We start from the raw sequence: 22,500 nt of genomic DNA, 5'->3' as shown, positions 1-22,500 counted from the left end.
TGTGTTGAAAATGCACAGTGATGCATCCTTGTGTGGCAAACCAGGAGGCCGTGGGCCCCCAAAGGGTCTGTTGGGGCCTGCACCCATACCAGTGCCCCCACGAGCTGACTGGGAGCTAATTGCAGCTAGTTCATTTTAACTCTGACTTCTGCAAAAGCGGATGTAAATATGGAGGCACAAACACCACAGTTGTTTTAATGAAGAATGGCCTCAGGACAAAGACAAAGAATAAAAAATGCCTTTTGTATTTACTTGAAACAAATGAATGGTATCAGGTGAAAAATATCTGTCTGTGCTTGTTCAGATTTAAGGCCTACAAATTTGCACCTTATTTCAATTTCCTGAATGCAGCGAGGAAGTGCGAATAGCTTATTCAGAGGCAGATTAATGCAAAAGAGCTGAGGAGCTCATAAATCTACAAGCAGGGACTTGTACCAGTGTGTAAGCGTAATGATTATCAAACTGGAATCAGGGCTGCGAGTATCAGCTTAACACGGAGAAAATGTGCTCCGTGTGAGAGTCTTAAAGCCATGCTATAATGTATCCATATACTGTGACTAAATTTTATAGTTCATGAAGCATATTAGTATTACGCTATATCCTGGTACATTCAAAAGGTGATTTCCATTTAGATGCTCATTTTTCATGAAGATAAATATGACATGAATCATAATTTCCCTGAAGTAAATATTACAAATAATAAAATACTCAAGCAAGGAAGTTGGGGAACGGCAGTAATGTTTTCCATTTGTATGGTAAGTGGCGAACCTTGTGGCCTATCAGGTAACAAATTGAATGTTTAATCTTTCTCCATGCAGATTGAAGATGGCAAAGTAGCTCCAGGCTCACGACAAATTGAGAGTTCTCTGGTGGCTCGTGGACCGTCAGCTATTTTGCCTTTGGAGGCCGATAGAGGGTGTCAGCAAAGCTTCGTCAAAATATATCACGAGCATGAAGTTGTAAAATTGCAATTTACAACAAAAAGACTTTGGAATCACGGGCAGATCTTAGGCATGCTAAATACATAGCAAATATTTAGAGAAGCTTTGTAAGCAATTTAAATATTGTTAGGGGAAGTTGCTTAGCATCTGTGGAGCATCCCAGAGGTAAAGAAAAGAAATGTATCCTATCAAATGGCAAATAGTCTATTCCAAGTGAGAAAAATATTCTTGAGGTACCAGCTGATAGAGTTAAACTCATCGGCGTAAGCTGGGTCAGCGCTGTGCCAAAAATCAGCCCGGGGTTGGCTTTGGTGCGCGTCACCCCTCTTGGGCTGTGACATGGCCTATAGTACGTCATCTTGCTTGGTTTGTCTTCAAATTTCGGAGTCCCTCCAGACCTTGGGGACTCTGTTTCGACTGGATCTTGGTGGGGTTGGCACCGTGGGGCGACGTTGTGGGGCTGCCTGCCGCCTGGTGCCCTGACATTCCAGGGCCCGTGTCGCACCACAGTTCAGAGGCACGTGCGCGGTGCAGGCAGGGATTGTTCACTTGGTTAAAGGTTCTGTTGTATATTAATTTTAAGTTGCAGTGTCTGCACTACAAGATGACACCAGTAGCATTTTGATTAAGGATTTTATACATGAAAAAATTTTCATTATCTGAGTTCCCAGAGACCTCCCCGGATTGGTGGGCTGCCTGACCTGCAGCTGTGTCTCCAAGTGTCAGGGCCATGCTGGGGTATTAAAGTACCACCTGCTCTGTCGTCGTTGTTACATGAGCAATTAGTGGGGCTTTTACTCTTGGGGAAGTCACGACTCTTCATAAACAAAAAAGGAAAGAAAGAAATGCACTTAAATGGATCTTGCTCATTTTCTCTTTGATGTCAGGGAAGGGGAGTGACATGGCCTCCTTGGCATGGTGGGCGAGGGCTGGCTACATGTTTTCTGAGTTTCTCCATTTTTACAGCTGCGGAATGCCCACGGGAAAGGAAATCAGTGTGCACAGAGTACTTTTTTAAACAATAACAACAGAACAGCCCAGGGCTTTCCTTCTTCCATTGACTCACCTTGGTCGTGCCCCGTAATTTTGTTACGTCTACTCAACATTAGGCTATGTAGTTGTTAAAAAAAAGTGAGCAGAAGGCTCACCCCTGTCTTCTCTCATCTAACAAGTCAAGAAAATCGTTTCTGAGATGCACTAGGAACGTGTTGCTGACCACCAGCTTCCCTCGGCCAGGGTGGCTGCAGAGGTCTTGGCATGGGAGGTGTGTGTAAGCTCCCAGACCCCTGCGTTTGCACAGAGCTCCCTCCAAGGGCAGTGTGCTGGAGGCAGAGGAGCTAGGGCTGAGGCGGCCAGCCCCCAGCAGGCCTGTCCAGGGCATTTGCACTGGGCACACCCTCCCTGGCTCACAGCAGGGCCGCCCATACGGGAAGCCCTCTAGTGGGCAGATGAGGAACCACGCTCCTCCCCTCACCTGGCCTGCAGGGGGCACCGAGGGGCCAGGCGGTCCGTGGAGACCCCGGAAGCCCGCTGGACCATTTGTGTGTCGGGTCCTGAAAACACATGGGCGTCCTCTCCTGAGAGTCAGGCCCCCCTCTCTGAGGATGCTGACCGACTCCTGGGATGGACACCGATGATTTTCGGAACCCCTCTTTGGAAGTTGCGGTGGGGGTGGGGTGGGGGCACTGTCCCTTCTTTGTCTATTTTCTCTGCTGTCCCCCCCTGGCCTGTGCCCCATCATCCGTACAGCCAGGCCGCACTCTCTGCTCACACTGGGGTCTTGATAATTCTCTACCAATTTGAATTGTGGAATCGTAAAATATTTTAGTTTCAAGGTTAGCAATTTTCTCTTGCATACTTAATTTATAATTAGCTGGTTTATAAACCTGTTCTGCGAATATAATTTTACTGTTGCCAAATGTTCTTCATGAATAATTAAGGGAAAATCCCTATTTATCAAATTATTAATATACCTCATAGCCTTGTTTTCATAAACAATGCATTGGAGTTGAATTTAAAGAAAACGTTCTTTGAGGGATCTGGTGCCTGGTTCCCACCGAAGTGAGGGCCTTCTCTGAGTGTCTGCACAGAGGGCCACTTGTGCTGTGCTGATGTCACAGCCGCGACCTTCTTTCCACCACAAAAGCCCAGGTATCAGTAGCTGGACAAACACAATAGCCATTCACTGGTGGGGCTGGGCTGGCTTGGCCTCGTGAACAATGTTGTTATTTGTTCCCGCATTTCACCAGGAGCATTTTTGGAGGAAATGTAGCAGCTGAAACCATCCTTTCAGGCTTTAAAGATATCTTTGGGCATAATCCTACCCCTATTAGGAGCAGACCGCTTTTCAAAGTGAGGAAAGTAACTTTTACCTGAGGGTTTGGACATGAGCACATTGAAAGGTCGGGTCTCACCCGCAAGTTGAGGGACCTGGACTTTTACGTGGGAGTTTGGACATGAGTACATTAAAAGCTCCGGTCTCGCCCCCATGTCGAATGACCTGGACCATGTTAGATTCAGGCCCAAAAGGCAGAGGAAGAACCTAAGAACATGCTTTTATTTGAAAGGAAAACAAAAAACCACACTGAAGAGTGTGAAAATAAAGCACACAGAGGCATACACCCCTCCCTCCTTTAAACAACAACAACAAACCCAGTTGCCACTGAGTCAACTACAACCCACAGTGACCCCCATGTGTCTCAGAGTAGAACTGTGCTCCCCAGGGTTTTCAGTGACTGGGTTTTTGGAAATAGTTCACCAGGCCTGTCTTCCGAGGCACATCTGGGTAGACTTGAACCTCCAGCCTTTACATGAGCAGCTGAGAGTGTTCACCATCTGTACCAGTCAGTCCTCAGCTCCTTCCTTTCGCCCTCTCAGATTTCACTGGGGCAACACAGCCATTCCTCCTTCTTGTACCAGACCCCAGACCATTTTCTCACGTGGAGAAAGCCCAGCCTAAACCTATTATAGTTTCAACAGTTGAAATAATAAGCCAGGCCACGATGCTAATTCGGAACTACTCTTTAAAACCGAACTCATGGGGTGTAGCCGTGAAGAGTTTGCTTGGCGTGGTCTCATGCCTCCTGCTGTGCGCTTTATGGGCCAGGCGCTTATCAAGAGGGTGGGAGCACGGTGCCCCTCGGGGGAGCCTGGTCCATGTTTGCTTATTACCGTTCTCCAGGTTCACAGTCGGCGCCCGGAAAGAGGCAGGGCCGTAGCTCCTCTCTCCTCGGGCTGGCATGTATGAGCCCACTAGCCATGTGTGTGTGACTCCATGTGTATGATTCATTCCAGAGCAGTTTTAGTCCTCATAAAATATTCATTTTGGTTGTGCAGGGCCCTGTAATTGCCATCTCTCACCCTGAATTATTTATACCTTGCACAGACTGACAAAGCTTTGCCATGCGGCCCTAGATGAATCAGAAACACGGGTCTTTGCTGCCAACAGCGTTATAGTTTCACAAAATATGGCGCCCACGTCATCCTGGGCTGCCTCATCTCTAAATCCAGCTTTTCTTGATTTGACATTTTCTTTCCTCTTCCATTGTCTTAGTCAGGCAGAAACGTTGCCTCTTAACTCCAAGCAGCAACCTTTCTTGCTTGCGTTATCGCTGCTGTGCTTGAGAGAACTAATGTATCTTTATTGCCCTTACTTTTTTATGCTCAGTAACAAGACAGTACTTGGCTCACTTTAGAGCTATATATTATACATTAGCGATAAAATGATGCAAATAGCCCTGAAGACTCTTCATACGGAGAGTGGGGATCAGCCAGGACCGACCTGCTTGTCACAAACAGAAAATAGGGGGTGGCGTGTGGGCTGAGCCACAAAGCCTGCTCCCCGCAAAGGCTGCCCCCTGCGGTGGTCACGCAGGCCCTGGCTCAGCGTCCCAGGTGGGGCCGTCACGTGTGTGGGCTTCTTTGTGGCTGAGGAATCGCTCAGGCTCCCCACACTCAGCGTCCTAAATGCAAGTGTTCACCACGGGCCTCTTCGCAGACCCCGAGCTTGTCCTGAAATCTCGCTGTAGCCACTGCCGCCTGGTACTTCCTGTGTCTCTGTGTTCTGGCGTCAGGGTGCCCTGCTGGCAGGGGACACGCTCTGTGCCTCTGTTTCTGTGTCTTGCTCTGTATTTTTCTCCCTCCCTCTCTCTTTTTATGTATGTGGAGAGAAATTGTGTATATAATATATATCTGTATATTATATAACCTCTCTGTACCTATACCTTCTCTCTCTGTATGTATATATACATACATATGTTATATAATCTCTCGTTCACTGTCTCTCTGTACCCCCTTCTCTCTATATATATGTATATATACACACATGTTATATAATCTCTTGTTTTCTGTCTCTGTACCCCCTTCTCTCTCTCTCTGTGCATATATACACATATAAAACAAAAAACCAAACCCATTGCTGTCCAGTTGATTCCAACTCATGACGATCCTAAAGACAGACTAGAACTGCCCCATAGAGTTTCTAAGGATTGGCTGGTGGATTCGAACTGCCAACCTTTTGGTTAGGAACCGAATGCTTAACCAGGACACCACCAGGGCTCTCTCTCTCTCTATATATATATATTTATATGTATACGTATACATATGGAAACCCTGGTGGCATAGTGGTTAAGAGCTGAAGCACTTAACCAAGAGGGTGGCAGTTTGAATCCGCCAGGCGCTCCTTGGAAACACTACGGGGCAGTTCTACTCTGTCCTATAGGGTTGCTATGAGTTGGAATCGACTCTACGGCCGTGGGTTTGGTTTTTGGTTTTTGGATGTATACATATGTGTATATACACACATATATTTTGGGTTATATGTATGTATGTATTAAAAAAAAAAAATTGCTGTCAAGACAATTCTGACTCATAGCTACCCAATAGGACAGAGTAGAACTGCCCCATAGGGTTTCCAAGGAGTGGCTGGTGGGTTGGAACTGCCAACCTCTTGGTTAGCAGTTGAGTTCTTAACCACTGTGCCACCAGGGCCCTGTATTTATTTATACATGTATCTATGTATATACAAATAGACTGTCTGTCTCTCTCTCTACCTACACCCACCCCCTCTGTCTTGATATCTATCTCCCTCCCCCTCTTTATATAACCTCTCTCTCTATGTATATTTCTGTATATATATTATATATGTCATCTCTGTCTCCGTATCTCTTTCTCTCCCTCCTACTCCCTCCCCTCTGTCTTCACATCTATCTCCCTCCCTCTCACCACCCCCCCAAACCCTCTCTGTCTCTGTCTCACAGACACACTACTCTGCACCCAGCACAGGAGATGAGCCATCAGAAGCGAGTGCAGTGGAATCACCCCTGCATATTTAGGGAAACATGCTAGCTTGAACCAGGCACCCAGTGGATTGAATTAAGCCCCTCCACCCACAGACCTTTTAAAACTAGGAAGGCAGGAAGCCCCACCAGCTCTGAGTGTGGTAGCTTTCGTCTCTAAGTGGAGACAGTGTCAACCCGCAGAAGATCAGGGACAGGTTCCCAGGTACCAGAGGCCCGAGAAGGTCTTCTGTGGAATGTTAGGACTCCAGGGCAGGGCTGTGTGGGGTGCAGAGTATGGTCCAAACACCTCAGTCTTCCCCGGAGCCACGGAGAGGGATTAATTTACGGTTCCTGGTTCACCAACAAAGGAAGGTGAAGGGAGAAAGCTTGGTGCCCTTCCACGTAATGGATGGGCTGGCTGCACATTTCTCTTGTATTTGTTGACACGCGGGAGTAATGAAGTTAAGGCTTTGCACACATGTGCCCCTCATTAAGCTGCATTACCTGCATTAAAACTAATAATTGCCACTCAGAGCTGTGCGCCCATTAATCATTTATAATGTTTTAATAAGTTTTTAATCAGGACCTAAAAGGCTGGAGAGCCTGGCAGAGGCGGGTTCAACACTGGTGTCCTGCCTGCTTGCACGGGCTTGATTTAAAATGCGATTTTTTTTTTTTTATTAATAATTCAACCTACAAAGATGATGGTTCTTAATTAAGCAAGCTGGCATGGGTGGGAAAGATGTACATTTGAGTAGAAAAGGATGAGCTTCCTACTTGGAGGTTAGAAAAAAAAAAAAAAAAAGCCTCACGTTTGTTTTGAGAACAGCCTTGGTGGCTGGTGGAAACCGGAGTGGCCAAAAGTGGCCCCACTACCTTCAGATCCCTAAAAACGCACGTGCACTGGCAGGAGAGGTTTGCAGCCCAAAGTTCGGTAAGCAGAGCCACTTAGTCTTTGCACAACCTGTAAAAGTCTCCCCCGGAGCTGGCAACAAGTCAGTGGGGGTGCATTTGATGTGAGCCAAGTGACGCTGGCATTTTTCTTAAATAAGGAGCTCCGTGATCAGAGCTGGCAAATGGAGCAGTGTCCAGAGGGAGTGAGGAAGCTGTTTTAATGAGCCCGCAGCAAAAGACAAAATGCAGACTGATTGACAGGACGAGTGATCTGCCGAAGAAATAATGTCAACGCTACTTTGCCCATTAGAAATAGAGAAATAGGTAAAGGGGGAAAAAGAAAGATAGGCACTTGAAACAAGAGCCCTTGTGTAAATACAGCACACTTCACGTTTCTTTGTGTTGTGCAGTTGACTTCCCTTAAACAGATAACCTTATCAAAACCATCATGAAAAATCAGGAACAGTTACAAAAAATACTAACGAGAATCCTGCCAGCCAGCCGGGGAGAGTAACTGACAAAGCCTAGAACTCCGGGCTGCGTTTGCTTTTGGAGTGTCTACCTGGGCTGTACTTATCTGAGAGCATTAAAGCCACCCTGGAAAGTTTAATGCAAGTCATACAAAGTCCTCCAAACGGAAGCCTTGGCGGACGCTCCTGTTATGGATATTGAACTGGCCGGCAGAGCCATTAAATCCCATCAGATCTCTTTGGCATCATTTTAATGAGAATCATTGCAAAAGTACAAGATCATGGTATCTATAAGTGCCTCTTGACAGCTGAGGCTGAAATTGCGATGAAAAGGGAAAACCATTATAGTGGAAATTTAGCGATAAGGCTCTTTGGAGGGATGGTGGGACCTGGTGCGGCTCCAGGCTGTGAAGGGTTAATTTTCTAAACCTAATAATGTTCGATAGTGAGGTATTTGTCAGGAGATAAAGAAGTGATAGAATCTGGGAAGTGGGTCCCCTGGCGATTGTAGTACAAATATTGTTAATGCGGTGTGGTTACTACAGCGAGGGAAAGTAGAATAGCTCAGGTCCACCAGAGACGGAAGCTGCTACAGTGGAGAGGCGCCTGCAGACAAAGGCCAGTAATTGTTGAACCGCGAGTCAAGCCGTGGATATTTTCAAATCCTTATACATCTGCATTTACACGCAGGATACCACGCGCGCTGTGGGGATGCCGCACAGGGACCAGGGACTGGCGGCGGGGAATCCAACAACCCCAGACCTTTCAGCCGGGGGTGGGGGGGTGGGCGGGAGTGGGGAGACCCTGAAAAAAGACATCTGGGCCTCGCCGTAAAATTCAATACTGTTACCCTCTGCCCCTTGGTGATGACGTCATGGCGATACCACAAGGATATGAGACCCATAACTTGAAATGTACAAGAATTTAATAAGTCTGGTGTTAAAGCAATTTGTCATGGCATATTTGAAGAATAAATCAGACTAATGGAGTAGATTTTTCTCCTGGATGGCATTAAAGAACGTGAGCCCAGTAATAGCTAATGGCAGGAGAGGGGGGAAAAGCAAGGCCTGACATTAAGACCCGCGCGTTTTGGAAATCCGATACGTATTGACCTGTGTACTATCTCAGTGCAGAGATCTGATGTCAGCAGAGTGCAGTCTTGTATAGGAACTGCTCATTACAGATTTGGTGAGGGAAACACATTGTCTCTGAAGCCCCAGAACCCGATCGGCTAGAATTGCTCAGTAATCAATACTCCAGCGACTGATGACCGGGTGTGCACACAGCACAGCTGCGGCCACTGCTTTCAGGGACTTCTCAGTAATTAGCAGAGACTGCGAGCCAGCCCTCCGTGGCCACTCTCTTATCAGTCAGGGAAAAGTCTCTTACAGGCTCTATCTTTTCATTTGACCCTTAACTATTTCATTTCAATAGCACAATAAGGGCCTTGCCGTCCACGTGCTTCTGGACTCTCGGTTTCCGGTGTGGGGTGGTACTTCTTTTATAAAATCGAGGTGAAAATGACGTGAGATAAACCGCACCGTTTGAAGGTGAACATTTCAGTGGCGTTAAGTATATTCATGGTGTTTGTGTGACCACCACTCCATCCAGCTCCCAGACATTGTCATCGCCCCCAAGGAAATGCCCCCAGCCCCCTCTTCCCCCAGGCCCACGCGACCACCAGTGGGCTGTGACTTTTCTGACTGCACTTTCTGGTTGGTCCTTCCTTACTTCTTCTTGTCCAGGTTATGCCGTATTAAAATTGTCTTCTGGTTTTACATGCTAGGTTCAATAACAACTATAGACGTGGGGTCTTGGCCTGGATTGGACTCTCTTGGGGTTCCTGGCTAACTCGGAAGCTGTCACTGCATGATTTACACACGGCGCTCTGGGTTTTGATTGATGGCATTGAGGCCTACCTGGTGCCACATTAGTGTGCTGCTTATTAAGAACTCTGCCTGAAAACTGTGCCCCCCCATATAAGACACCAATATTTTTTGTTCTTGACCCAGGTTCCCCACATTAGCCATAACTGAAGGCCAAAGGAGAAGGTCCTGACAGCTAAGACAGAGGCTGGAAGCCTGAATCTGGGTGTTGGGGAGATCTGGTAGAAGCCTGTTGAATGTGGCCACCTTAACCAGGAGATGAAGGTGGGCCCCATGCAGGAGTCACACCCTGTTTGATGAGGCGCCTTTTCACATGGCCAAACAAGTCCATTCTGCGACTTACATTTTCAAACACTGGCAAAACCAAGCCCTGGAACAGTCTAAAACTTGGCAATTAAAAACCAAAACAAAACAAGAAACTCCTTTGTTGGGTTTCTGTGGTGCTGGGAAGCAGGCAATTCCAGACAAGAGATGTCCACACGCCAAAGGCGGGAAATGAAAACCACGCAAAGTTTCCTTGGCGCCTCAATTACCGGGGTGCGAGGCCAGGCTTACCGCACGTTTAAGGAGACAATCTATTTCTCCTTTGACCAGAGGGGAGGACATCACTGTTACATGACTGGTGGCTTCAGGTGGGTGAAAAGCTGCCGTGGCAGCGCAGGCGAGAGCATTTCATCAGCGATGTGGCTGCAGGTAGGTTGCAGCTTTGGTTAAAAGTGGAGAAGTTCTTTGCACGGGAGTGTGAGAGAAGAGAAGGAAGAGAACAGTGTCAGATGAAACGCATCTCATCAGCTTTTCTCTGACAAACCAAATTCATTCCTTATGTAATTGATAACGGCCTCGGCCAATTATTTCACACATTACAATACACAGAGGCCCCCTTTACAGGTTTTGCAGGGCTGTAATTAGCTATGCTAATATCTCCTTTATTGGCCCTAATATTGCTCAACACCTTTTGCCATCCTGAAGCCCACTAGAGCCCCATGGCCTGTCAGGACCACTGATTATTGAGAAGGATAGCTTTAATCAAACATAATTGCAGTTAATTTTTCTCTCTTGCTCTCTGTTGCCAGCATCTAATGCCACAGACTCCTTGGTACCCCATTAAATTACAATTAAACAGCCTCCTTTGTTTCTCATTGTTGTGAACACCACCACAAAGTTCTGTAGTCGTTTAAAGGAGAGCCGTTTGGTCCTAATTGCCTGCGAGCTCACAGAGGGCCAATTTACACAATGCCCATGTAGAATTTAAACAGTTCCTAATGTAATGGATATTACACAGGAGCCTAACACTACAATTAAAATGATTTTCATCAGATAGCGAAGCTCTGGTTAATCAGCTTCATAAAAGTAAACATAAATGAACTAATTCATAGCCTAAACACACAGAGACCGAGCAGACTTTGGAACTGGTGATGGTGGTGGAGGCTGGCCCCGTGTTTTGGAACACCTAGGTTGGGTCCTGGTTAAAGTGGCTGGTCCCGTTGTTTATTTCAGCCCAACCTAAAGTGTCCGCCTTCTGCTGCCTGGCGCTCAGCACTGTCCGCAGCGTTAGGGTTGCTGAGTGGGTTCTGATAGAAACGCAGTGCAGACCCAACGTTCAACTTCGTTCTTTGGGTACAGTGAGGGCAACAGTTAGGCTAGAACAATCGGATAACTGTCCTTGTGGAGATGAAAATGGCCTTAGAATTTCTAGCTTAAACACAAGATATCAGTGGCTCAGGGGCTGGCTCCAGAGACGGAGCCAAGGGTGCGTCTCAATCCATCTTCCTTGGTCCTGATGACTGAGACGGGGAGCCAGTTGGAGCTGGGGGCATTCTGTCCTAATTAGGAGGCCTGACTTCAGAAGTAATAAGATCACACCTTTTACCCTTCTGATAGCTATGGAGAACTTTCCGGAATGTTGTAAGCTGAGTTGAATATTACTGGGGCGTTGCTACTGAGGTGCCGCAGCTTGTCTTTAGTGGCAGTCTTCCCCTCCCGCCTGGGAGAAACAAGTAAATAAAGCCCATATTTCAAGCTTGATTTACCCTGGTACCTACCGTGCAAGATGACGACTCTTTAGGGAAATAAAGACGGGGTCAGGGAATTAGTGCACAGGATGGTCAATCTGACGATGGGCCGACAGACGCACCGAGAAACGCACTGTACGCAATTAAGCGTCCTGTACTAATGACAGGTGAGGATTTTTATCTCCTTTCTGCCATCGAGTAGCAGATCCATGTTTAGCAGTAATAAAGAGTTTATTGGTGCTAACGCCAAAGATTTTCTGAGTTAGGAGAGATTTTTCGTCTCATAACAAGAGTATTAAATCCTTTGTGGATGAGAGTCTGGAAGTGAGGTATGTAAAGTGGTTATCAGATATTTCTTAGGAAAAAGCCAGTTAAAGGGTAATTGTGTCAAGGGTGGGAGTGACCATTGGACTTCCCTCGACAGGCCTTCAGTTTTCTCACCCGTGCCCCCCAAACACCAGAACGGTGCATCGCATTGAGCACTTCCCAGGTAGAGCACACCTGTGTCCTGTGTACCTGATAGTATGCAGTGTCTGTGGTCACCTGGTGGCCACATCAGGCCACTACCTTCTGCGGGCTTCATTGAGTCTTTGAGCCAGACATAAAACAAGGGTAGAAAGTGCGTGAGAAGCTGCTTCCTCCTCCCCGCTGTCTGTCCTCATGATGTCCTGAGGCCCAGGCGGATTGTTGCTGCACTTCCCCTTGTTGGTGTGATTGGGACCTGAGTGCTTCACAAGAGCCTGCTCTCTCTCCAGGGAGCACTCTACAGGGCTTCCCACATGCTCACAACACTCCTTAGGCACTCAGGACAGGCAGGCGTGATCATTGCCTCGGACAGAATGAGAGTGTGTGTGTCTGTGAATGTGTGTGCATGTGTGAATGTGTGTGAATATGAGTGTGAGAATGTGTGTGAATATGAGTGTGTGTGTTCTAGTGTGTGAGGGTGTGAGAGTGTGTGGTGTGGTATGTGTTCTAGTGTGTGAAGGTGTGAGAGTGTGTGTGTGGTATGGTGTGTGTACCTGTGAGGGTGTGTGGTGTGTATAATGTATGCGATGTGTGTATACGGTATGTGTGAGGGTGTGTGGTGTGTATAATGTTCATGGTGTGAGTATGGCATGTGTGAGTGTACGTAATAGTAAGATGTTTGTGATGCGTGTGTGTGATGACTGTGTGGTGTATATGGGTGTGTGTGAGTGACTGTGGTGTGTGTGGTATGATACATGTGTGTGAGGGTGTATGGTGTGTATAATGTGTGTGTATGGTGTGCATATGTGTGAGGGTGTGTGGTGTGTGTGCATGAGTGTGTATAACGTATGTTATGTGTGTGAGAGAATGTGTGGTGCATATAATGTATGTGGTGTGTGTGCGATGTATGTGCGCTGTATATGCATGTGAGTGTGACTGTGGTGTGTGTATGTGTGTGTGTAAAGGTGTGTGGTGTGTATAATGTATGAAATGTGTGTGTATGGTGTGTGTGAGTGTGTGTGAGGGTGTGTGGTGTGTGTGCAAGAGAGTATGTATAATGTATGTGATGTGTGTGAGTGTATGGTATGTGTGAGGGTGTGCGTGTGTGATGTCCGTGTGGTGTATGTGTGTGTGACTGGTGTGTGTGTGGTATGGTGTGTGTGTGTTAGGGTGTGTGTGAGGTATGTGTGGTGTATATGCGCATGTGAGTGACTGGTGTGTGTGTGGTATGGTGTGTGTGAGGATGTGTGGTTGTGAGTGTATGTGATGTATGTGTGATGTATGTGCATGTGTGTGTGACTGTGGTGTGTGTGTGTTGTGTATATGTTTGTGCATGAGTGACTGTGGTATGTGTGTGAGGTATGTGTGGTGTATATGCGTGTGTGTGAGTGACTGTGGTGTGTGTGTGTGGTATAGTGTGTGTGTGACTGTGGTGTGTGCATGACTGTGGTGTGTGTGTGTGGTATAGTGTGTGTGTGACTGTGGCGTGTGTGTGACTGTGGTGTGTGCGTGACTGGTGTGTGTGTGGTATAGTGTGTGTGTGGTATAGTGTGTGTGTGTGTGACTGTGGTGTGTGCATGACTGTGGGGTGTGTGTGGTATGGTGCCTGTGTGTGGGTGACTGTGGTCTGTGTGTGGTGTGCACAGTGTGTGGTGTGGGGTGTGTGTGTATGGGAAAGTGTGTGTGAGTGTGTGTGTGTTCACACTCAGGCAGTTCATGGGGCCCAGCACCCAACATCATCCTGCTCATTTCTACAAGTGATGATGGTCCAGCCCAGCTCATGGTGAGAATCCTAGGGCAGCGCCTGTTTGGGAAATCGTCACCACCCTCTTTCTGTTGGAGTAAAAGGGCAAACTGGCTAAAAAGACATCAAGGGTTTTAAAGACTCCTGCTCTGAGGGAAAGCCCATTCATACCGCTGTGAAGCTCTGTGCAGGTACCTTGCCAAGGAGCGACTTCCGGGCTGCGCCTGCTCAGATTAGCTGGGTGGTAATGTGTGGTATAATTGCGCCATGTGGCTGTCCCCAAAGTGAAAACCTAATTGCCTGACAGGACGATAACTTTGTGGTGCCCTCACCTTGTTAGGCCCTGACGCAGTTCAAACGTAGCCTGGACGCAGGTGTGCTTAATTTACCTCGCTGCAGAGTGCACGGCGTTTAATTGCACGGTGGTTGTTAGGAAAAATCGGTGGGTGGAATATCAAGTGACTTACTGTACGCTGATGGCAGATGGCCTTAAGAGGCATTGTGAGCTGAGTGTATAGGTGAGCCGAGCTAATAAAAGATGTAAATTCTGGCCGAAAATCGCAGGCCTGTTGGTATGTAAGAAAATTCAATCAAGTGTCCGTGATTCCTGTTCCCATCAATTGGATTTTCCTCTGCCGTGGTCAAAAGTCATCCAGGACACACCGAGTCTCACTCGGTTAGAGAAACGAGTCTTAGGCCACTGAGCCTTTTTATTTTCTGAAATGATAATTGTCAACAAGGAACCTTGGAACTTGAGGAAATCGTGTGAAACTTTATAAAAAGCGAATCAGTGCCAAGTAGGGCAGACTGTGTTTTGAAAGCAAATAGAGGCGGATTTTGTTTGTAATGTTGACGGGCAGCGTGTGGAGACACTGGGGGTCAGTGTGGAAATGTACCTTCAGCTCACGGTGGACGCGGCCTTCTTGAGTTGAGGCGAGGTTGTACGGGGACAAGATCCCCTGTTTTTTCCCTGGTGGGTGTTGCAGTCAGGTGGCCCTGTGTCAGTTTGTCCCTGTTGTAAGGTGGGAATTCTGCCTCCATCACTGAGCGGGTAGGAAAGGAGAGGTCAGTGCAGTGAGGTTTTGCTACTGCATCTCAACACACTGTCAGGACACCGGAGCTTCACGCCTCAAAACCCAGTGGCCAGGCTTGGCGGGAGGTAGAAACAACTCCCACGGCTGGTTCTGCTCTCTGCCTGGGGAACAGCCACGGTTTCGTCCTCACATCCAGGTGCATTGATTGTTGTTGTTGTTGTTAGGTACCGTCAAGCCGGTTTTTGACTCATAGAGACCACAATGTGACAGACTAGAACTGCCCCGTAGGGTTTTCTAGGCTGTAATCTTTATGGGAGCAGATCTCCAGGCCTTTCTCCCTTGGAGCTGCTGGGTGGGTTGGAACCACCAGCCTTTTGGTCAGCAGCCAGCGCATAACCATTGCATCATCAGGGCTCCTTTATTCCCTTAAAAACACACGTAGACGTTTCATAGAAATCACTGTAGCCCTTAAAACAACACCCCAAAAGGCCTTTCTCTTCTTAACCGTTCTGCCTATTGTAGCTCTTTAAATCTGTCTTTAAAAGTCTGTTTACTGAGGCAGTAATGCCCTCTGAGGTTAGGGTTGCCAGATAAAATACAGGGTGTCCAGTTAAGCTTGGATTTCAGACAAGAAACGAAAAACTTTTCAGCATTGGTACGCTTTGGGACATACCTATCTAAAAAGTTCTTTGTTGCTTATCTGAAGCTCAGATTTAGCTGGGCGTCCTGTGTTTTTATTTGCTGAATATGGGAGCCCTGCCTGGGGTGAGTGTTTCCTCCGGGGTTCATGTCCTGTTGGGCAAGAAATGGTAGATCCAAAAATCGCAATTGTTAATATGAAGCTTGAAAATAAAAAATGGCCAGGCAAATGCCAGTCATGGCTTTTCATAGGTGGAGGTATTTCACGATGGCCAGTTGACCCAGGGTGACCTGCACCCTCTGCCGGGGTCATCTCTCAACATCGCCCACTACAGGGCAGCTAACAGGAAGTCACGTCTCACCTACCCCCCATACAAGAGTTTCTTGTAAAAAGTTTGTGTCTTTTTTCTGATAATCCTAACAAATATTCGTTTTTGTATCTTTATAGATTCTTTCTAAAGTTTTTCCTCAAGTGTAATCAGAACTGTTTGAAGAATGCAGGCAACCCTCGGGATATGCGGAGGTTCCAGGTACACATTTTTAAGGACTCGCGGGCGCGGTCCTGCCTTTTACTATGAAACCTGAATTCTCTGGTTCTGAGGGTGTGCAGAAGACAATCTTGGCTTGGCTTAAAACCAGAATTGGTTCATTTAGTAAAACATTTCAGTAAAATGCTTTACAGATGATCAGGTATCTTCAGTACCCCAAAGTCATCAGGTCCAGTCATAGCTCAGCCAAAGCCATCTCTGGAAGCGGGACCTCCAGCTTGTCTGCTTTTACAAGGTGTGCCTCTTAGGGTGGGCACTGCCCAGACTTGTTGGCGGGTGCTGAAGATCCTACAGACAGAGCTTGTCAGAGCCACAGATTAAGCGGGGTCCCCTCTGATGCTCAAACATGGTAGGTCTGGTGGGTGGGTTTCAGAATGACTGTTTAATAAAATGTTTATCAGAGAAAGTCCTCTTAATGTTACTGTCTAATTTAGCCTCTTTTTCCTCGCCTGTATGTCACTGTTCATGTTTGGTAGGTCAGAATTTGGAGCCCATTTGCTGAAGCTGCTTTAAAGGGGTTTATTTATGTATTTTCAGGGGGAGGAGAATGATACTGTTGGGTATATGCAAGATCTTGGGCCCCCCTCACAAGGAGATCTGCACCTATTTAATACAGGCTTCGCTACAGATTCCAGATCGTTTTCCTAGCTAAGCTTTCTTCCCCTGAAGTTTGGAGGGGGCTTGCTCACTTATCCCCATGCCTCATTGCTTGACTATGTTCCTGGACCCAGGTTAACCAGGGCTCTGTTTGGCCTCAGGGGATTCCATCTAAAGCAGAGAGGTGGACACTTTGTGAGGTTCAGGGATAAATTCTATCAGAGTTCATGTTTTTCTTGGCTTTGTGGCTGGGAAGTTACTCCGGGGTGAAGGGTACACTGTACACATGATGGAGTATTTTACTAATCTTAATTGTAAAAATATTCTGAGCTGGGACACAAGACTGGTGCAGGAGAACCCACCCACCACAGCAAAATCTGGCCCCAGTGGTGGCTCAATGCTCAAGGACCCTCAATGGCATGAGCTACCAAGTGGTTTTGATTTGGGGCTTAGACTGTTTTTCTCATCAAGATAGTTCAAAGTATTTTTTCAGAAATTTAGCTTAGGCTGAGGCCCTTTATGATTGGTAGTTCAGTGGTAGAATTCTTGCCTTCCATGTGGGAGACCCGGATTCGATTCCCGGCCTGTGCACCTCATGCACCTCTGCCCATCTGTCAGTGGAGGGTTGCATGTTGCTCTGATGCTGACAGATTTCAGCAAAGCTTCCAGACTGACATGGACTAGGAAGAGAGGCCTGGTGATCTACTTGGAAAATCAGCCAGTGAAAACCTCATGGATCACAATGGTCTGATCTGCGATGAATCACGGGGATGACGCAGGACCTGGCAGTGTTCTGTTCCATCGTGCTTGGGGTTACCATGAGTTGAGAACCAACCGGACAACATCTAACAACAGCAAAGCCCTTCAGTGAGCATGCGACATCTATCTCCGTGTCCCGCGAGCATATCGGAGGAGCTGGGGCCTTTGTGCCACATGGTGACACCCTGTAGCTGGGAAAGTGTCTCTTCCAAACAGCCTGCCAAGCCACCATTTTTCACACATCTTGGTTTCCCAAGGCCCTGGTGATATTGATCCATCTGAGCAGGGTGGGAGGCCACGCTAGACCCAGTGACTGCATCCTGTTTATCTTGCTCAAGATGGAATGAAGCCTCATCACAGGTGACCTTGGGGCCCATGGTGGAGCCCACCATTACTAGAAGGACTTCCTCCCATCTCTAGCTAATCTCCCTGCCTCTCAGAAGGCTTAACTGGACTTAACAGCACACCGGGACTTACACGGTGTCTTCCACGGGTTTCTGGTCTCAGCACGTCCTGGGGGGCACTGCAGGGCTGGCCCAGGCCAAGGGACGGACACAGCGGGTCTGCTTCCCTTCTGCTCAACTGTGCCATTTCCCTTGGTAACTAACATCTACGTAGACAGCAGAGCAAAGATGGTCTTTTTTTTTTTTTTTAATTAATACTTCTTACCTTTTCTTGTTTCTTTAACATCTCATGGTCCGGGAGACTTAGAAAGGACTGAGACCGTGTCTCGATGCTAGCTACGTGCATCACTAACGCACCAAGAACACAGAGCTCAGTTAGCACCCAGTGTGGGGCTTGACAGATAAACTGCTGGGAGGGCGTCTAGGGAGGAGGACAGGCCCTGGTCCCCAGGCCAAGGCTGCTAGGCCTGCTAAAACAGTTGCCGTTGCGTTAACCCCCAACTCATGGCGACCTCATGCATGTCAGACTAGAGTTGTGCTCCACAGGGTTTTCAGTGGCCAGTTTTTCAGAAGTAGATCGCCAGGCCTTTGTTCCAAGACCCTTCTGGATGGACTTGAACCTCCAACCTTTTGGTTAGCAACCAAGGTCGTTAACCATGTGAACCACCCAGGGACTCTGCCTGCTCCACTGTTTGTTGTTGTGTGCTGTCTGGTAGATTCTGACTCCACAGAGACCCTGTAGGACAGAGTAGAACTGCCCTTTAGGGTTTCCAAGGCTGTAATCTCTACGGAAGCAGACTGCCACATCTTTCTTCTGAGGAGCAACTAGTGAGTGGGAACCACCAACCTTTCAGTTCGATGCCGAGCGCTTTAACCACTGTGCCACCAGGGCTCCTTTCCTGGCCCACTAGTGGCAACAGAGTAGCCAAGCATGGCAGCAGAGGCACTTTCCCACTGGTGCTCCAAAGAACCACGTGGTTGTCTGCCTTGCGACCAGCAGCAAGACAAGAAGACGCCAAAATTCCTGAAACTGGACCTTGAGACCCTCATGGCAGCTGTTATGGTGCTTCCAGCTTCAGATGGGCCTGATATCCTGGAAACCTCAGCATCCTTGGCAATGGCCAAAGGCGAGAGGATCACTGCGAAAGTTGCCCGATGAGAGGCTGTTGCGGGGGCGGGTATCATAGGTACTACCCCAGCTGACGGCCCCTGCTGTGCCATCTTCTGGTGGCTCCTGAGATTTCTTATAAAAATCAGTTACCCCCAAGTGTATTCATGTGTGAGTGTGAACCTTCCACTTTTGATCGCTAATTTTGTATGGTATGTGTGGACATGTCCAGACTGAGCTTGCTGGGTGGACACTGGCTGGGAACTATTTCCGGTTCCCCACTCACCTGCTGAAGGTGCACATCTCTCGGTAGGGTTTTGGGTCACTAAGGTGGTGCTGAACCTTGCACCGCCCTGAAGACCGGACTGAGTCTGCCCCAACCCTGGCAAAAACCAGGCTTCCTTCACCCCAAATCCAGACTCAAACCATAGTAGGGCACTTCTTGTAAAGGCCGGGTTCAACCTGGGCACCTATGTTTGCTGATCTGGTCCTTCTGGAAATAGTGACCCCGCATGGACTCACTCTGTTACAGAGAACCTGCAGGCTGGCTGTAACATCCTGTGTCCTGGGCCTGTTATGGGATGTTGTTTCTGGGATGCAGGTCACAGGCTCACCTGGGAGAGTGTCTGGGTCAGCAGGGCTGTCCCTGCAGGCGTGCGCTCCTTCTCTGCTTCCATCACCCAGCAGCTGGAGTTCAAGAAGGCCTTATCCATCATCGCCTCTCTGGCCGTGCTCTGAGCCTGGACCTAGGAATGGGAGCCTTTCACTCAAGAAGAAAGGAGGAAATTCCAGTGGCATACCAGGGTCCATGGCCAGCTGTCACTGTGAACTTGAGCAAGGATACTTTCCCTGGATTGAAAACACTTTCACTGTTTATACCCAATGTGGTCTTTTCAGATGCAAAAAAGTTCATCCTCAGACATTAAATGTGACTGTAAAATTGACCTGGCGACCATGCGCTGGTAGCACACGGGGCGTCGAGAGCTCTTGATTTATGAAGCCGTTTTGGCAAGTCTTCATCCTCAGTACTCTGCGCGGAGGACAGTCCCGAGTGAACAGAGTTTAATTAGATAAACTATACAATCAATATGTGAACAGATCAATCAAAACAGCAGCTTTAAAATGAGTGGCTAGAGGGGTGTTTCTGAAGCTAATGGCTAGAAGAATATTTCTCTGAATTGAAGTCACTTGTTAGCATAATAAGAGATTAAACTGTAATTACTGCAGCAGGATCTGAAGAGAAGCAATCTTGAGTCAAAACAAAACAAAGCAAAACACAAAACCCACCCCCCACCTTCAGCCAAAAAAGGCCAGGCAGGCACATCAGCAGCAGCGACTTCCCAGGGACACTGGGGTTTCCCTTTTGCCCCGAGATATTTAAGGTTGCTTTTCTTTTGCCTAACCTAAAAACCGGGCGGCTGGGCTTCCCTTTGCCAACTGCGTTTTCAAATCCACTTCGTCTCCGCAGGTGGTTGTATCCACAACAGTCAACGTGGACGGCCACGTGCTGGCTGTGTCTGACAACATGTTTGTACACAACAACTCCAAACACGGGCGGCGGGCCCGCCGCCTGGACCCGTCAGAAGGTACGGCCCCTTCTTATCTGGAAAATGGTAGGCACATGTTACATGTTCGTTTTGTTTTTTGTTTTTTTAATTTGCAATGCTTCCTTTTCTTTACACCATCCTTTCTGTTGGTTCATGTGGAGTTACCTTCTGCAGGTCCCCGCTGCCGCTGCCCCAGGCCCGAACCTGGCCCAGGCAGCGAGCAGGAGGGCGGTCTCTGCTTTTCCCCGCTCCTCTCCCTCATGGAGTGACTAGAGTAGGCTCTGGAGCTCACCTCATCACTCTAGCTTCCAGTTTTTTTTTTTACTGGTTTGTTTGTTTTTAAACTTTATGTTGCTTACAGCTTTCCTTGCAGTTTTAATTCATTTGGTTTTATTTTTGGTTTGTCGTGAGCCCCCATCAACAGCATCCTTCCCATACTACTCTGCGCATGTCCCAGTGGACAGTCCAGCCTGGTCCAGTCAGCTGAGAAGGGACTGTGGGGGTCACTGCCTGCCTCTGGGTGGTGTGTGCGCGTATGTGAGTGTGTATGTGTGTATGTATGCACGTGTGTATATGCATGTGCGTATGGATGTATGTGTGTGTGCATGTGTGTATGTGTATGTATGTACGTGTGTCTGTGCATATGTGTGTATGTGAGTGTTCATGTATGTGTGTGAGACTGTGTATATATATAAGTGTGTTTATGTATATATTTTTGGTGTGTATGTGAGTGTGTATATGTATATGTATGCACGTGTGTGTATGTGCATTTATGTATATATATGCACATGTCTATATGCACGTGTGTATATGCACGTGTGTATGTGAGTGTGTGTATGTATGCACATGTGTATGTCAGTGTGTGTATGTATATGCATGTACATGTGTATATGCACGTGTGTATGTATATACATGTGCATAGGCATGTGTGAGCGTGTAGAGTATATGTATATGCATATGCATATGTATATGCATATGTACATGTATATGTATGTACGTGTGTATATGCATGCACATGTGTATATGAATGTGTGCGTATGTATATGCATGCACATGTGTATATGCACGTGTGTGAGTGTGTATGTATATGTATGCACGTGTATGGATGAGCATGTGTGCATGCACTCGTGTGTGTATTCATATGTGAGTGGTATGTCTGTGTATGTATTTGGGTGTATGTTTTTTGTGTATATGTGTGCATGTATGTAGGGAGTCCCTGGATGGCACAAATAGTTAAGCACTTTGCTGCTAATTGGAGGTTCAAGTTCACCCAGAGGCTCCTTGAAAGAAAGGCCTGATGATCTACTTCCAAAAAGTCAGCCATTGAAAACCCTATGGAGCACAGTTCTACTCTGACACACATGGAGTTGCCATGAATCGAAATCAACTCAAAGGCAATGGGTTTGGTTTTATATATATGTGTATACCTATGTATGCATGTGTGTGTATGTGTGTGTGCATGTTTGTGTGTGTGTGTATGTCCGTGTGTACGTGTGCATGTGTGAATGTGTGTGCATATGCATGAGTGTGTATGTTTGCACCTATGCATATGTGTGTGTATGTATGTGTGTATATATGTGTATGTAAGTATGGGTGCGTGTGTATGTGTGTGCCTGTATGTATGTGTGTCCCTGTGTGCCTGTTTGTATGTATGTGTATATATGTGTGTGTTTGTGTATGTATGTGCATGTTTGTGTGTGTATGTGCCTGTGTATATGTGTGTATGTATGTGTGTAGGGAGGCCTTGGGTGGCACAGATGCTTAAGCACTTGGCTACTAATTAAAAGGTTAGAGGTTCCAATCCACCCAGAGCCACCCTGGGAGAAAAGTCTGATGATATACTCCCAAAAAGTCAGCCACTGAAAACCCTATGGAGCACAGTTCTACTCTGACACACATGGAGTTGCCGTTAGTTGGAATCAACTCAGTGGCAATGGGTTTGGTTTTTTAAATATATGTGTATATGTACGTATACGTGTGTGAGTGTGTGTGTGTGTTGTGTGTGCGTGTGAAGCGGGCAGCTGATGAGGGAATGAGGAACAAAACACCATAAAATGTTTTTTACCAAATGCTCCCCAGTGGTTGACTTCTGTTTTGCTTGTGAAAAGAGAAGAATTTTGGTAATGGTTTGAGATAGGGAAACGTGTTTTCAGACATCAAGTCAGAATTCAGA

General features: G+C 47.3%; 1 protein-coding gene across 9 annotated transcripts in view; it reads left to right on the top strand.

Annotated features, from left to right (window-relative positions):
* EBF3 (EBF transcription factor 3) overlaps positions 1 to 22,500 on the top strand; it is a 136,987-nt gene that overhangs the window by 76,360 nt on the left and 38,127 nt on the right. For 5 of the 9 annotated variants that reach the window (XM_049855413.1, XM_049855411.1, XM_049855408.1 and 2 more), the window contains exons 7-8: positions 15,813 to 15,894; positions 20,249 to 20,393. In XM_049855413.1, coding sequence (XP_049711370.1) covers positions 15,813 to 15,894; positions 20,249 to 20,393 — 227 coding nt within the window. The remainder of the gene's footprint in view (positions 1 to 15,812; positions 15,895 to 20,248; positions 20,394 to 22,500) is intronic. The other 4 variants (XM_049855412.1, XM_049855410.1, XM_049855409.1 and 1 more) reach the window with 1 other exon arrangement.

The sequence above is a fragment of the Elephas maximus genome, chromosome 16 (assembly GCF_024166365.1).
Source record: "Elephas maximus indicus isolate mEleMax1 chromosome 16, mEleMax1 primary haplotype, whole genome shotgun sequence".
NCBI lineage: Eukaryota > Metazoa > Chordata > Mammalia > Proboscidea > Elephantidae > Elephas > Elephas maximus.
The sequence above is the reverse complement of the archived record's forward strand: the minus strand, read 5'-3'. Positions and strand labels throughout refer to the sequence as shown.